The 17284-nt window shown below is 33.5% G+C and overlaps 1 protein-coding gene across 1 annotated transcript in view; it reads left to right on the forward strand.

The window, feature by feature from the left end:
* The window catches only part of SWT1 (SWT1 RNA endoribonuclease homolog), a 95131-nt gene that overhangs the window by 18277 nt on the left and 59570 nt on the right, over positions 1 to 17284 (forward strand). The window contains exons 6-10 of the mRNA XM_082655827.1: positions 1345 to 1404; positions 2972 to 3101; positions 4058 to 4159; positions 4562 to 4750; positions 10832 to 10925. Of these exons, the coding sequence (XP_082511953.1) occupies positions 1345 to 1404; positions 2972 to 3101; positions 4058 to 4159; positions 4562 to 4750; positions 10832 to 10925 (575 nt within the window). The remainder of the gene's footprint in view (positions 1 to 1344; positions 1405 to 2971; positions 3102 to 4057; positions 4160 to 4561; positions 4751 to 10831; positions 10926 to 17284) is intronic.

Consider the following 17284-nt stretch of genomic DNA (forward strand, 5'->3'; position numbering starts at 1 on the left):
TAATAAGGAGGAGGTTTTCCAGGACAACTGACACGAACTTTTCTGGATTTGGAGGTAACAGAAAATTTATTGAAATCACTGAAAGTGACCTGTGATCAACGAGAGTGAAGGGTAATAGTAAAAGAATGAAAAGACTTCAAATGTCACGAGTTTCAGGAAGTTCTATAATAATCTCTAGCTTGGTTGGCACTCCTTAGCTGAAAAGAACCTAAAGCTCTAGTGAGATTTAAAGTCAGGTAGAAAAGGCATTATAAAACCCAGGGTCATGGAATAGTAAAGCTATAATGGGCCTACGTGTGTGATGTATGTGGTGGTGTTGTATCCGGTGAAGACTGATGTTAGGTAGTTTGGGTAGAAGCTGAATTCCCAATAAAGCAACATATGATACACTTGTTTAAAGAGGGTCTGTAATTTTTATACAGTGTCTTGTAAAATACCTGTGAGTTTGGTGCTTGGAGAATTCTTAGAAGATGATTTCGTTTAGTAGTGGCTTTTGCTGAGTTCCTTGTCACCTGTATGTAGGGTTGAGTAAGTCTCATCCACTCACCAAAAGTGCCAGTGAAAAATTGAGATTTTCAATCTTTGCTAGGAGACAAAAAATAAAACACCCATAAATGATAACATTTTTCAGCTTTTCCTCCCTCAGCCATATAATAATCTTCAAGTTCCCTTTGTTTTGTCATGTCACTTTTATAAATGGCTTACTTACTCCTGGATAAAAATTTCCCACCACCGAAAGCCAGCTCTTTTTACCTTTGCCATGGTTGTTGTGTTTCTTAGGGTGACATGTTTTATCCTAGAATACGAGTATTTTTAGGAATGTATATATATAGATGAGTAAACCCTAAAGAATTTCTACTATGTTTCATAACTTAATAGAATGAGGCTTTTCTATTCTAGGGGCAATTTTTCATCTGGGGGCAGTTTTGCCTCTTAGGAGGGCATTTGGCAACTGACTTGATGGAAGCATTTTTTTTTTTTCAGTTCATTGTTTTTCTTTTTATTGTGACTGTTTAAGTATGTACCCCCAAACAGCATAGTTTTCTTGTCTTTAAACTGAAGTATAAATCCTTTTCTCTTCAACTCTATTTACAATCAGATTTTATCTCTATTACTCCACTGAAATTGCTTGGGCAAAGGAATGGAGACATTTTTGATTGTCAAGGTTGGGAGTGGGTAGATATCTAGTGGGTAGAGGGAAGAGATACTTCTAAACATCCTACAACGCATAGGATAGCCCCCAAAACAAAGAATTACCTGATCCCAAATGTCAGTAGTGCTAAGGTTGAAAAACCTTACTCTAGGTATATGCTTCGTAACTAATAAAATTACTTTTCATTTCAGAGTTTTGAAGCACCGTGTTCTTCAGTGTCACTTGAAAGTATTCAAGATACAGATCAAGAGGTTACTGATATATTTATTTACTCTGAATATTTTTAATGAAATTAAGTCAAAGGTTCCTATTTCAATAAAATATAATGAGTATAAAAACCTTGATAGTATGAAAATAACAGTGATGTCACTGCCTAATTCAATACGTAAGTTTTTATGAAGCCATGAAAAACTGTTTGGAGAAGTATTTACATTTACTTTATCACCTTTTGGGCTTTTTTTCTAATAACCTCTAATCTGTTTTGACAGAGTATCTTTTTTTTTTAATTAATTAATTAATTTATTTATTTTTGGCTGTATTGGGTCTTCGTTTCTGTGCGAAGGCTTTCTCTAGTTGCAGCGAGCGGGGGCCACTCTTCATTGCGGTGCGTGGGTCTCTTGCTGTCGTGGCCTCTCTTGTTGCGGAGCACAGGCTCCAGATGCGCAGGCTCAGTAGTTGTGGCTCATGGGCCCACTTGCTCCACGGCATGTGGGATCTTCCCAGACCAGGGCTTGAACCCGTGTCCCCTGCATTGGCAGGCAGATTCTCAACCACTGCGCCACCAGGGAAGCCCCTCTAATCTGTTTTGAATAAAGAGCATGGAGCCTGTGGCCCACAAGTTACATGAATTTTAAATTAATGTTATGTTTTTGCATGCTTATGCCTTGGCTTGCCAAAATGCAGTATGATATTAGCATGTTTTGCCTCATTTTTCTAATTAGCAACAAGATGGACATTTCTTCAAAGAAAATGAGGGCACATACATTTATTTTTTACCTGTTGCTTCATTTCTCAGCTAGAATCTCCTGGTTGAACCTCATAGAATTATTGCATACAATTTTATCTTCCCTGCTTCTAAATTAAAATTAGATTCATAGAACACTTTGTGTTTTTCTATTTAAAGGAGACTTTAAAACCATACTGATTGCTTTTTATTTGTGACAGTCAGTTATACTTTTATGTCTTTTGGGTCAATGCCCCTTGAGAGAAGAAAGATTTCTCACCTCTGCTCTAAAGTTAGATTATACTTTAATTTCTTTGCATCAGAATACATCAGGGAACTACTTCCCTGAAGTGAGAAGGGTATTAAGATCTGGATTTCAGTTTTTGATGGTTCATAAACAATCTTAGAAATCTTAGGAAAAGTGCTCATCATCCAGATAAAAACATATTTGGCTCCTAAAATACTTTGAAGTGAGAATGGGAATGAGAATTAACTTGTTTTGGAAGTCTGTTTTGTACTAGGCTCTGTGTGAGGTTCTTCACATTATTTCATTTAATCCTTACGAAAAATACTAAAAGGATACAGATATTTAATATTCCTATTGTGTAGATAAACTGAGACCCATGGTTGTTAAATAATATGCTTGCCTAAGGTTGTAGAAATAATAAAGTAAGAAGAGAAGAGCTATATTAGAAACCTTGTGTATGTTTATAAATCTGTATTCTTTTATCATGTGGCTTTCATATTTTTGTAAATATTTTTCTTTCCACAAACTATCTCATATTAAGTGAATTAAGAATTAATTGCTTTTTTCTCTTACTAATCTGCAGAGAAACTAATTCAAAATATTTTGCTGCGGGTCTTTTGCAATTTAGATGCAGATTGTAGAAGAGCTTCACGCTGCACGTGTGGGAAAAAGTGTGGATTTAACTGTGGTTCCACCTTCTGGAGAGTTAACAAGTATGGAGATTGACTTGGTGGAAGATGATGTGCATTCCTCTTCTGGTATATCCTATATGCATATGACAGTTTTATGATCTCCTATGTTTTCTTAAGAATTAATGTGCCGACATTCAATTTTTATAATATTTAGAGGAAAAATGTTAAAATGTGCTTATTTGAAATAATAAAGTATATTTCTTTTAGCTACAGGAATCAGGTCTAAGGTTTGTCTTACCATCATTTGCTTTATATATCTCACATTATTAGGCAGTTAGACATATTTTCTCTTTCACCTTTTGCCAAGGGGCAGTAATCAGAGTTCTGAGCTGTCTTTTATTTTTGCTCTTAATCATAACTTTTAACAATTTCAGCTTTGTAAAGCACTGATCAGAAATAATGCAAATTGCTCAAAGGTATTATATTCATGGATTTCTTATTTATATAGTAAAATTGTGATTATTCTCACTCCTTGGAGAAGATAATGATAGATACTACCCAAAATATGTTAGTATACTGTTTTGAATTGTATTTGTAAAAATAGTAATGCTATGTTACATTCACATTGCATTTTTCAATTTATTAAGTGTTTTCCTATGCATCAACTTATCTGTTCCTCACATGACCCTATGAAATAACAGTGCTAGTATTATCTTTTTTCTTTCATTTACATATATTTGTTTTTTCAGTTATATTTCAGAGTACATTTAAATTAGCTTATGATTCCTAAGTACATAACTACCAGTGATCGAGTACAGGGTTTGGCAACATAGTTACTGCTGGTGCAAGTTAATTTATGATTTAAAATCCACCCGTAAGCAATATACAATATTCTATTGGTGGATAATTAAACACTGATTACTGTTCTTTCTCTTAAGAATTGGAGTAAATGCATTTTTGTTTTTATTGTCTAAAGTACTGCCTTAAGAATGCTATCAAAGTTCTGTGATATCAAAATTGTAGTTATTATACAAGTCTGTTATCAAATGTCATGAAATCCTCACTTTGCTCTTTTTCTTTAGCAAATACTGCTTCAGACAAAAAGCTTTTAATTGTTGTTGACACAAATATACTGATGAATCATCTCAAATTTGTTAGAATTTTGAAGACAACAGAAATCTCAGGTATTTATAGAACATATTTACCGATTCTGATTTTCTTATTTGAGTTGGTACTTTATATGAACAGTGATGTGGGTTCCCCCCCCCCACAAACTTATTTCCATTTGGATATGTTATTAAGTATGTGTGTGTATATATACATGAAGCATAATCAACTTAAGTTAAAAAAAAAAAAAGCCTTTACACGTTAACCTAGCTTCTAAACTTACTCTTTTGTGATTTCCAGTAGTATTTATTTTTGTAACATTCTCTTGACACTTATATCTGGTTTTAGTTCCTATTTTTATCTATTATCTCTTCATTCAGATTGTGAATTTCTTTAAAACTTTTAATTCTCCTATAGCAGTTTGATTTAGTAGCTCAATACATATTTGTTGACATCTAAGAAATCTTTTTATTTTTTAGGCTTTGACAGGCTTGTGTTAATAATTCCCTGGGTTGTTGTGCAAGAGCTGGATCGTATGAAGGCAGGAAAATTACTGAAACGTGCCCAGCACAAAGCTATACCTGCCGTTCATTTCATCAATGACGGTCTCAAAAATCAAGATAGAAAGCTATGGGGTCAGTCAATACAACTTGCATCTCAAAAACTTTGTAAGTATTGTTCTCTCAGGGTGCTTCTTGATTAAGATTTGTTTGGACGCTGACTCATTAATGAAGGGAAATGGTGCAGAACTTTAAAAAAAATTAACAGTATTACAGTGTGAAATGGCAGGGCATAGTGATGCTTTGGCATATTCTGTTAGGCTTGGTTTGGAGGCCTTTGATTTTTATTTTTCTGCTTCTCCTAGACCTTCTTAGGTTATGTCCATATTTCACAGAGACTGACTGTATAGTTCTGTATGCATAGTTGTCTATATTATAGTACTTTGGATTCTTTTTTTAAAATACCATGTTGAGTGATGAGGCCACTAAGTGATCTATGTTTCTAATCATCACTGCATGCAGTTAATGTAATGCAGAGGCAGGCATTGTTTTCCTCTCGTTTGTCACAACCTGTAATAAGGAGGTATTTTTATTATAGAGGTCTATAGATTTTCTCCTGATTTTTTTCCATATTAGTTTTTTTTTTTAGTCATTTAAAAATCTTAGAACCTAAGTATGTTCTTCATGTTTTTATATTTTTTATACAATTTTTTTAAATTAATTAATTTATTTATAGCTGTGTTGGGTCTTCGTTTCTGTGCAAGGGCTTTCTCTAGTTGTGGCAAGCGGGGGTCACTCTTCATCACACATGCAGGCTCAGTAATTCTGGCTCACAGGCCCAGTTGCTCCGCGGCATGTGGGATCCCTGCATCGGCAGGCGGACTCTCAACCACTGCGCCACCAGGGAAGCCCCCATGTTTTTATTTTATTTTTTAATTTTTTTTTAACATCTTTATTGGAGTATAATTGCTTTACAGCAGTGTGCTAGTTTCTGCTTTCTAACAAAGTGAATCAGCTATACATATACATATATCCCCATATCTCCTCCCACTTGTGTCTCCCTCCCACCCTCCCTATCCCACCCCTTGTTCTTCATGTTTTATGTAACTATTTGGAAAAAGATCTGTGTGTAAAGCAACACTGTTGCCTCTGCAGAGTTTATACATACATTTCGAGGATATATTTCATTCTTTAAAAATTGGTTTCTTTCCAACTCAGAAATATTTGTATATGTAGATTTATCTTATTTTAAATATGGATTTATGTTGTCTACTGTATCCATATTTACTATAGGATATGAAATAATTCATCTTTAGATGAATCTAATCACGAAATTAACCCTGAGAAGACTTTTGGCACAGCTGTTTAGTCTTAAATCTTTGAAGAAAGAGGGCCTCTCCCATTAATTTCTTTATTTATTCTCTTTACAAATATTTATTAGCTCTTAGTATATTCCAAATACAATGCTTATGCATTTTGAGTAGGAACATCATGTGCTGTTTAAGAGCTTTTAAAGGAAACCACTAAAAAAAATCACTTATTAGAGTTAAGAAAATATTAAAAATATTAAAATTAAAAACATATTAAATTGAACACCTTAGATGGTCTTTTTTTTTTTTTACTTTCCGTTATGAAAACTTTCAAATGCAGTGTAATATAATATAATATAATAATGAATCCCTATGTACCTCTCACTCATTTTCAGTGATTCTCAACATTTTGTCATTCTTGTTTATTCTCTCATTTCCTTTTCCCCTTCTCCCCCAACTCCTGGAACTCCTGTAGTACTTTGGTATGTATTGCTAACAGATAGGACTTTTTAAAAAAACAGCCATGCAGTTAACAAAACCTCTGATCTAAACCATCATTTCAGTAAAACCCCGATCCTTAAGAAGAGGTGAGAATTTTTTTTTACTCGTAACCTTTTATTGTTTTTCTTTGTTAGTTGATACAAATTGTGTTTTATTATATAATTATATAGATGATGATAATAATAGACAGCATGGCCATTACTCTCCAGACCTTTTTCTAAGTGCTTTACAGCTAATATCTTATTCAAACCTTATAGTACTTGTGGAAGATAAATTCTTATTAGATCCATTTTATTGATGAGGAAATTGAGACATAGAGATGTTAAGAACTTGTCCTAAATGGAATATCTGTCCCTTCAGTAGATTGACTTTGAGACTTATTTTAGAAGAGCTAATTTTAGAATAGATATTTTGGCCACATTTATTATTTATCGATGCTTGTTATGTTTCTTTTGATTTTTCCATTTTTATGTGCTTTTTTGATACTTTGACTTCTTCAGTCTATGCTTTTTGGGTTATTAAGGAGGATAAATCATAGTAGTGGTCTCAAACTTCTGTGCTGCTTCGATTTCTGGGTCTTCCTTGATATCCATATTTCACTTTAAAGCTTAAATTGATATTATTTGATCTTTGTTTTGTTAAATTGCACTTTTAGTTGTAAGGTTGTAGATAGATTATTTGTGTAATTGTCTGTGTCAGATAAATCCTTTATGTGTTTCACTGTATCATTGTTATCTGTCAAACTGATTATTTAAAACATTCTTTATATAAAATCTAATGTAACATTTATTCTGTTGATAATGATTTTATGATATCCTTTAGAAATATCCTTAGTCACTTTTATCATAATAAAATTATATTTTATATTCTAATGGTAAATTGAAATTCTTATGTAAAAACTTAATTCAGGATTATTGAGTGAAATTAAAGTACTTGCTTGGAGAAAAGCAAGAACAAAACAGTCTTTACACTTTACATCTGTCGAGCACATTTGCCACTAACTCTAATAATTGCTTATCTTGCTGTATTATTATCTTTTATGTAATCACAGTATTATAACAATGTATTTTTTTAGACAAGCATTTTCCATTAAAAAAAAGAAAAATGCCACAAATTGAATGCAGATAGTCCATGTTAAAATAGCCTTAGTTGACCATAATTTTAGTGTTGTCCTTACTCTTTTCAAAATTGTGTTTATTTGATGTAGTATGCATTATGGTGAGAAGAGAATAGGATTTGAAATGTGATTGACCTGGGTTTATAAGCTGACCTAGGGAAAGTTGAAGGTGAGGAAACTGAGTAAATGAAATGGGGGGAAATGACCTCCCCCTGAAAAAAATGGTTGTGAAGATTGGTTGAGCTAATATATTACTTAATGATTTATGGTCTGGAATAGGCGATAATTCTTTTGTGTCCTTTTACATGAGAAGGTTATACAGATTGATTAGAAAAACTAAAAATCCCTTTCCCCTAAATGGACATAGATTATTAATAGGTAATTCACAAAAGAAGTACAACTAGTCAGTCCTTTGTTCAAGGCAAATATTTTCCTGTTTGCTATTTTTAATATTGTTAATTTCTTACGTATAAAGTTTTAGTTTATATCTTTCACTTTTTCCTTTGTTTTTTTTTTTTTTATTGCTTCTATGTTTAGAAAGCTGCTCCTTCCCAGCACTTGATAGGAACACAGTGCTCAGTGCATTGGGAATATAAATTAGTAACTTTTCAGGAGAGCAATTTATTAGTGTATATTAAGAAGCCAAAAGAGATGGTTCTCTTTCTAGAAATTATTTTAAAGAAATAATCAGAGATGCTCACAGTGGTTTATATAAATAATGTTCATCACAGCATGATTTATGCAGCAAAAAAATTGGAAACAATCTGTCTAACAGTTGTAGAAGTTACGTATAATGATGTAGTCATATGAGAGAATATTGTATTTTGAAAAACGTTAATGATGTGTGATATTAAAATAAGATTTAAAAGAATATAAAGTGCAATCCCAAATTTCTTAGATTAAGTTAGAGAAAAACAAATATCATATGACATCACTTATATATGGAATCTATAAAAAATTAATACAAAAAAACACTTAGAAATTTGTCTCAGTTCTGAAGGCTAGGAGTCTAAAATCAGTGTGTCAGCAGGGTTGTTTCCTTCTGAGGGCTTTGAGAGAAAGATCTGTTCCAAACTGCTCTTCTTGTCTTATAGATGGCCATCTTCTCCCTATGTCTATTCACATCGTCTTCTCTCTGTGCACGTCTGTCTCCAATTTTCCCCTTTTTAATAAGAATACTAAGTCCTATTGGATTAGGGCTGACACTAATAGACTCACTTTAACTTGCAAAAAGAATAAAAAACAAAAATAAGATTTAAAAGAATATGAAGTACAATCCCAAATTTCTCAGATTATGCATGTATACTTATAGATGGTGGATATTGGTAATATTGAGCTGATGGAATTATGAGTTATTTTAATTTTCTTAATATTTGCTGAATTTTCCAGATTTTCTATAATTATTTTATTTTTATAATTAGGTAAAAATAATTAAAAGCAAAAATAAAGTTATCTGACACCTCCCACATGAGACATTTATTCCATCATTTTTATATTTTCTTTTATTATATTTTTGTTGAATCATTTATCTGCCAAATATTTGTACCAGACACTTCTAAGTGTTGAGGCTGCAGCAGTGAATGAGACATACGAGGCCTGCTGTTGAGAAGCTTTAATTCTATTAAATGTTAAAAATCATATTAACTATAATTTATACAGAATTTATTTTGGTGTTGAATGTGAGTAGAGGTTGTTGCTGTTGAAGTGCCATTTAAGCTGAGTCTTAAGTAATAAATATATGCTACTTAAGGAACACATGATATAAGCATATATTGGGCCAAGTGTTTCATAAATTTTCTCATTTAATCATCCTGTTAAGCAGTTTGTCCATTATTACATGTCCAGTATGTGGGAAAGCAGGGATTCAAACCCAGATCAGTCTGTTTTCAGAGTCTGTTTTGTTCACTTTTGAATAGTACCTGAGCAGGTGCTCAAAAATATTTGTTGATAAAATATTTCATGAATATTCTTGTAGTTTTAGGTATATCTTCCAGGCCCATGTGTCCTAGAAAAAATGACAGAACAGGTAATCTTGAACTTTGATACCTTTAGGGCATGTACTGTAGCCTTTAAACATCCTTCTTTTGGTCAAATTGAGTTACTAAAGTTAACTAGTGATTTTGAGCTGCCCATTTTGCATTATTGTGGTATTTACTCTGTGAGCTAAAAGAAGGAAAATTGACTGCTATAATACATGGCTGGCTGGCTGGCTGGTTGTCTGATTAAAGAACTGAATCACGTCTCCCTGAGGCTCATGCTGTGAGATCAGTTGAGTTCTGTCTAGATTTCACCACGAGATTGTGAGATCCCAAAGAGCTTGTCTTTTGAATGTCCAGTTACCTAGCATAGGCACCTGGTGCAAATTAGACCCTATATAAATATTTATTGAATGCATGAATGAATTTTCTAATTTGATAGTTTAGAGGACTAAGTGACTGTAGGCTAAAAGTTGAGGGGAAAAAAGGTTATAATCTGGGAACAAAGTTGAGTCTCACTGTCCAGTACATCTTGAATTTCAGTGTGTAAGAGAGTTGCCAAAGGCTTAAATCAATTTTTGGGTCCAGGCTCCAAAGATTCTTTTCCAGAAATGGGTCTGGGTAAGTACCCCAGGGAGTTCTGAGGCAAGTAGTGTAAGGACTTATAAGAAATGCTGTCTTTGGTCCTATTCCTACACATTACATTATTTTCACAAAAAAACAAGCTTACTACATGCTTTAAGGCTTGGAGAATGCTAGAGGACACTCTGTCAGCCACATATTAGCATTTGTTAGAAATTACTTTTTGTATTCTCTGCCTAGCGCCTGTGTTGCCTTCTTCTGTACATCTCTCTCTAAATGTTATTGCTTAGAGTTTAAGAAAAAGCAGACACATGAAAGTGGTTCTGTTGTTGGCAGAACAGTTGCTTATAATTTTACAGACCTCTTTTAAGTTGTTAATTTTAAGCATGATGTAATCATATAATTTACTTATGTTAAGTCACTAAGTGACTGAACTGAGACTAGATTCGTAGCTTTTGGTTTCTAATATGGCATTTAACCTACTGATCAGATTTTTTCCGTTGGGTTTATTAATAGGCATATCCTATTCCATTTTACTGATAGTAGCAAACTAATCAGTTTATTAAACCCACAACTATATGCTGCCTGAATTCTAGATCCAGAATTTTCAAGGCATTGTTTTTGTTGTGTCTTATCTTCCTCTTCTTATTTAAAAAGTTTTCTTTCTTTTAGATGATTTGATTTGTATATATGGCCTAGATTATTCATACAGTTCCCAGATTTTTAGTGTGCTTATTGATTGTTGCTTTTACTAAATTTGCAGATGGATTGAGCGATGAGAACAATGATGACCGTGTATTAAAATGCTGTCTTCAGTACCAAGAATTATTCCCTTGTTCTCTTGTTATTTTGTGCACGTGAGTTTCATTATCATTTTACTCTTTTTTTAAAAATAGTGACTTATATTAAAGAATTTTTAAAAATCATACTGTGTCCCCCATACCAAGATGAAAAACATACATACTTTTCTAAATCTGCCAGTAAGTATATTCAGTTATATCTCACATTCTTATAATGTGCAAGCTATAGAAGAATGAGATTTGAATCTCATGGTTTCATTTCAACTTAAGTTATTTGATATTTAGAAAACTTTTGAAAAAGCAGGGAAAGTCAATTTAACATCCCCAAAAAATAGAAATAAAAATCTGACATTTTTGGTCATGAGGCAGGAGAGTTAATTAACTAATTAATTAATTTGTGGAGAAGGGCTAAGTTCGTTGCAGTTATATCCTTGATGCCTGTGATAGAGTTAGAGTTGGAATTTTGGATCTACCACTTAATCAGCTTTGTGTCCTTGGAAAGTTGCTTAATGTTTCCTCATGTGTAAAATATAGGGAGGATAATAATACCTGCCTTTATAAGGTTATTGTGAGTATTTAGTCAGAAAAAATATATATATGACTTAGAAGAGTGCCTAGCACATAAAATTATCTCAAGAGTTTTTTCCTCCTCCTCCCTTCCTGATTCCATTCCTCCATTCCCAACTAATGTATTCATAACTTAGTTCTAAGGTAAAAGTATCATAATGTTAAGCAAAATTGTATTCATCATGTATGAGAAAAGGCTTTAAAGGAACTGATAAGAGCAATTTTAATTTGCAGTTTTAGTCTGAATTGTATTCACTGAAAAATGGGCTTTTTACAGTTTCATGATCATGCCTAAGTTCTCTGAAATGGAGTGATTATAGAAATGAATAGCCATAAGATTTTTCTTGTAAGGGGGCTTGGTCAATTATCATTTTAGCTGTGTTCAAAGATAATGTTATTTTTTTATATTAAAGGAAATATTACAGATTTCTATCTCTAGTTTCAAATTATTTTTTAATCTAGGACATAATATATCATGTTGGAGTTTGTTGAAGGCTGAAATAGAATTAGTAATATGTTAATCATTTTGAATTTGTGATAAACTAAAATTGAGAGATAATTTTTATATATTTGTTATTTTTTTAGTTCAACTTAGAATGAAAATTAAATTGGTGAGATTTTGTCAGTCCTCCATTATTTCTGCAGTCACTGTTTTGGAATTAACAGATGTAACAGTTTTTAGTGAAATGAAAATTTGTAGTCAGACTTTACTTTTAACTGACATCATCAGGCAAGCCTGTTTTTTATTTTTTCCTATAAAGTGTGATAATTATACTGTGTTAAGTCACACATACTTAATGTGAGGATACATTTATATTACTTAAATGGATGATGATTATAATAATTAATATTAATAACAACACTGATTAGGGGAACCCTTCTATAAACACTATATACTATACCTCATTCTAAGTGCTTTACTCATATTTACAATCCTAAATATGGGCCAGGAACCCCCAGTTAATATCTCTAGTCCACATCTCTCTTCTAAAGTCTCGACTAGTATATTCATCTACTTATTTGATATCTCTGTTTGGATGTCTCCTAGACATCTGGGACCTACCATCTCCAAAAATGAACTCCTGATCTTTCCTTCTAAACTGTTCTCCATCTGAATAAAAAGTGCCATCTTCCACCCATTTGCTAAAGCCAGAAACCTAGGAGTCATTTTTGATTCCTGCCTTTCCTTCGTAATCTATATCCAGTTAAATAGCAGGTCTTGTATGGTCTTCTTTTCTTTGTCTACTCTGCCACCATCCGATGTCAAGTGATGTTATTTTTCCTGTTCCTTTTCTGTTCTAAGACCCATTATGCTCTCTACTTCAATACTTACTTTCCATTTATTTTTCAAAAAGTAATAATGGTATTTTTAATTTTTAAAAAGTTTCGTTATGAAGAATTTCAACAACTTTCAAAATGAAGAAGAGTTAATAAACTCCTAAATACTCAGTTACAACAATTATCAAGATTCTACCATTCTTCTATTATCTATATTTCTGTCCCCCTATATGATTATTTTTATACAGTTCTTTTTATTTTAAGGGAAAATGTATAATATTAAAATGCCCAAATCTTAACTATACAGTGTTGACAGTGGATACCCTGGTGTAGCCCACATCTCTCTTGATACATAGAATATTTCCATTACCCCAAAAAATACTCTCATGCCCCTTTTGTGCTCTTTTCCTAGTTTCTTAAGGTGGACGCTTAGATCATTTTTTGAGACTGCTGTAAATTTCTCTTTAAGCACTGCTTTAGCTGCGTTCCACAAATTTTGATATGTTGTGTTCTTATTTTCATTCAATTTAATATATTTTATAATTTTCAGGAATTCCCCGGCAGTCCAGTGGTTAGGACTCAGTGCTTTCACTGCCAGGGCCCTGGTTTGGATTCGATCTCTGGTCGGGGAACTAAGATCCTGGAGCCATACGGCATGGCCAAAAAAAAAAAAAATTATAATTTTCCTTATAATTTCCTTTTGACCCATAAGTTATTTAGATATTTGTTACAATTAATTCCACATATTTTCAAAATTTCCAGTTATCTTTTGTTATTGATTTGCTCTTTAATTCTGTTATGACTTGAGAACATAATTTATATGATTTCTATTCTTTTAAATTTGTTAAACTTTGTTTTATGACCAAGAATAAGGTCTAACTTGGTGAATATTTTATGTGCACTTAAGAAGAATGTATTCAGCTCTTGTGGGTAGAGTATTCCATAAATTTTAAATAGGTCAATTTTATTGATAGTGTTGTTCATGTCTTCTATAACCTTACTAATTATCTGTCTACTTGTTCTATGATTACTGAGAGAGGAGTATTGAAATTCCCAACTGTAATTGTGGATTTGTTTACTTCTCCTTTCTGTTCTCTTTGTTTTATTTCATGTATTATGAAGCTCTTTAGTCAGAGGCATACACATTTAGGATTGTCTTCTTGGTGAATTGACACCTTTCTCATACAATGTCTCACTTTGTCACTGATAATATTCCTGGTTCTGAAGTTTCCTTTGTTTAGTATTAATATTACTACTCCAGTTTTGTTTGCTTAATATTTATATTGTATATCTTTTTCATCCATTTACTTTTAACCTATCTGTATCTTTATATTAAAGTATTTTGTGGATAGCATGTAGTTGGTACTTTTCTTTTTTTCCATTCTGACAATTTCTGTCTTTTTAACTGATGAGTTTCTACTATTCACAGTTAATTGGTTGGATCAGAATCTACCATTTTGCTAATTATTTTCTATTTGTTCAGCTATTCTTTTCTTCCTTTTCCTTTTTTTTTTGCTTGGATTAATTGTGGTGCCATTTTATCTCCATTATTGACTATACCTTTTTGAAAAAACTTTTTTTTTTTTTTTTTTTTTTTTTTTTTTTTAAATATTTATTTATTTATTTATTTGGCTGTGTCGGGTCTTAGTTGCAGCACGCGGGATCTTCGTTATGGTATGCGGGATCTTTAGTTGCGGCATGTGGGATCTAGTTCCCTGACCAGGGATCAAACCCAGGCCCCCTGCATTGGGAGTGCAGAGTCTCAGCCACTGGACCACCAGGGAAGTCCCGAAAAAACTTTTTAATGGTTACTTCAGTGTTTATAATATACAACTTTACTTGATCAAAGTCTACCTTTAAATAATATTATATTGTTTCATGTATATTGTAAGGATTTTAATATGCTTCATATTTCTCCCCCTGTTTTTGCTATCATTGTCATATATATAACCTTTACAGAAACAATAAACACAATACTTTGCTAATACTTTTGCTTCAGCCATTTACCATCTAAAGCAATTAAAAATAAAGTGAATATTTTAATCTTGCATTCCATTTTTAGCACTCTTCATTTCTTTTTTGGATCCAAGTTTCTGTCTGGTGTCAGATTTCTGGTCATATTAATTTTGCCCAAACAACTTTCTTTGACATGTTAAATCTGTTGGCAGAGAATTTTCTGGTTTTATTTGTCTGATAGTGTATTTATTTATTTATTTTTGAAAGATATTTTTACTAGATGTACAATTCTGGGTTTTTTTTTTTTCTTCTGGTATTTTAAAGGTGTCGCTCCATTTTCTTCTAGCTTGTTTGGTTTCTGATGAGAAGTCTGCTGTAAATGTTGTCTTTTTCCTCTGTGTGTAATGTGTCTTTTTTTCCCCTCTCATTGCTTTCAAGACTTTGTCTTTTGTTTTTTTAGCAGTTTGTTTTAGCAGTCTTTAGCAGTTATGGCCAGTTGTTTGTGTGTATGTTTGTGGTAGAGGAGAGGAAATTATCCTGCTTGATACTCTCTGAGCTTCTTGGATCTATGGTTTGGTGTTCATTTTTAGTTTTGGAAAATTCTCAGCCAAATATTTCTTCAGATATTTCTTCTGCCCCATTCCTTCTTTTCTCCTTCTGGTATTAACAGAATTACATTGTAGTAGTCAGCATCCATGATGACTCCAGTGATCCCTGCCTCTTAGTATTTTTTGTTTGTTTGTTTTTGTTTTTTCTTTTTTTTTTTTTGGCTGCACTGCATTGTGAGATCTTACTTAGTTCCCTGGCCAGGGATGGAACCCAGGCCCCCTACAGTTGAAGTGCAGAGTCCTAACCACTGGACTTCCAGGGAATTCCCTGTGCCTCTTAGTATTAATGCCCTTGAGTAGTCCTTTTCTACATTGTACCAGGATTGGTTGTCTGTGTGACAGATAGCATGCATCAGAAGCGATGGTGTGTCACTTCTTAGATTAGGTTATAAAAGACTGGGAATTCCTTCTTGGGCACTCTTGTTTCTTCCATCTCTCTTGGATCACTTGTTGTGGGGAAGCAAGTTCCACGCTGTGAGGAGCCCTGTGGAGAGGCCCACATGCTGAGAAACTGAAGCCTCCAGACAAAAACCAGTGAAGGGCTACTCCCTGCCTATAGCCACATGAATGAGCAGCAATTAAATCTTGAGATAACTGCAACCCCAGGCAATAGCACGCTTCACCTTTGTGAGATACCGTGAGCCAGAACCATTCAGTCAAGCTACTCTCAGATCCCTGACTCTTAGAAGCTGTGTGAGATAATAAATGTTTTTTCAAGCTGCTAAATTTTGGGGATTAATTGTTACACAGCAGTAGACAACTAATGCATGTATGTATATTGGACCATTTGATATTGTCCAACAGCTCTTATGTATTTTTTTAACCTTTTATTCTCTTTTTGTTTCAGTTTGGATAATTTCTTTTGACCTGTCTTAATGTATGTTGTTTCTTTCCTCACTTGTGTTGAGTCTGTTGAGGAGCCTGCTGAAGGCATTCTTCATTTCCATCTGGTTTTACATGCTATTCACCTTTTTCATTAGAGCCTCTAATAGATTAATCAAAATTATTTAAAATTTCCTATCAGATAGCGTCAACATCTGTGTCATGTCTGAGTCTGGTTCTGTTGATTGCTTTGTCTTTTGGCAGTATGTTGCTTTTTTTTCTGGGCAGAATTTATATGCAGATTTTAGGACTCACCTTCTCTGTGGTTTCCTCCCTTCTTCAGATTCCGCCTTAACTTTCTATATGCTCTGGCCAGTCCTGAACAGTGCCCTCTGACATTTCAAGCCATAAATGCTGTGGCTTTCTGTTGTAAGGCAGTGATGAATTAGGGAATACCCTCAGGCAAAAAGATAGAACATTGTAGCTCTTACCAGTGCAGCATCTGCTTCTTGAATGTAGATTCCCCGCCACCTTCTGCCTACATTTGATTGCCTTCTAGTGCCTTCAAATAGGGTTTTTTGGGGTTGTCTTTTTTTGTTGCTTTTGGTCCAGATTTTCTAATTCTTGTTGTGGGAGGGTTGGTTAGTCTGACCAAACTACTCTGCCATTAACAAAAGCTGGAAGCCTACTAGTTGCAAGAACAACAGTTTGGTAAACACAGATCTGATCATGTCATTTCCCCATTGAAGCCCTTAAATCTCTTTCCATTTATTAATGTTCTTGCCTTTCTCTGTAGCCACGTAAACTGGTCTCATGCACTATGCTCTAATCATACTGGCTCTTTCAGCAAATAGCAAATTCACATCATTTGTCTTATGCTCACTCTAAGGAAATTTATAATTGCTTACCCTGTGTAAATTATTTATCTTACTATGGCTCTCTGTGTTTATCTTGGGATGATCATATTCTTGTGTTCAAGTCCATCTCCCACTTACCAGGTATAACTATGGACAAGTTACTTAACCTTTTTATACCTCGGTTTCTTTCTTTCTTTTTTTTTTTTGGCCATGCCGCATGGCTTATGGGATCTTGGTTCCCCGACCAGGGATTGAACCCAGGCCCTCAGCAGTGAAAGCATGGAGTCCTAACCAGTGGACCCCCAGGGACTTCCCATACACCTCAGTT

The sequence above is a fragment of the Grampus griseus genome (assembly GCF_964374135.1).
Source record: "Grampus griseus genome assembly, chromosome: 1".
NCBI classification, from domain to species: domain Eukaryota; kingdom Metazoa; phylum Chordata; class Mammalia; order Artiodactyla; family Delphinidae; genus Grampus; species Grampus griseus.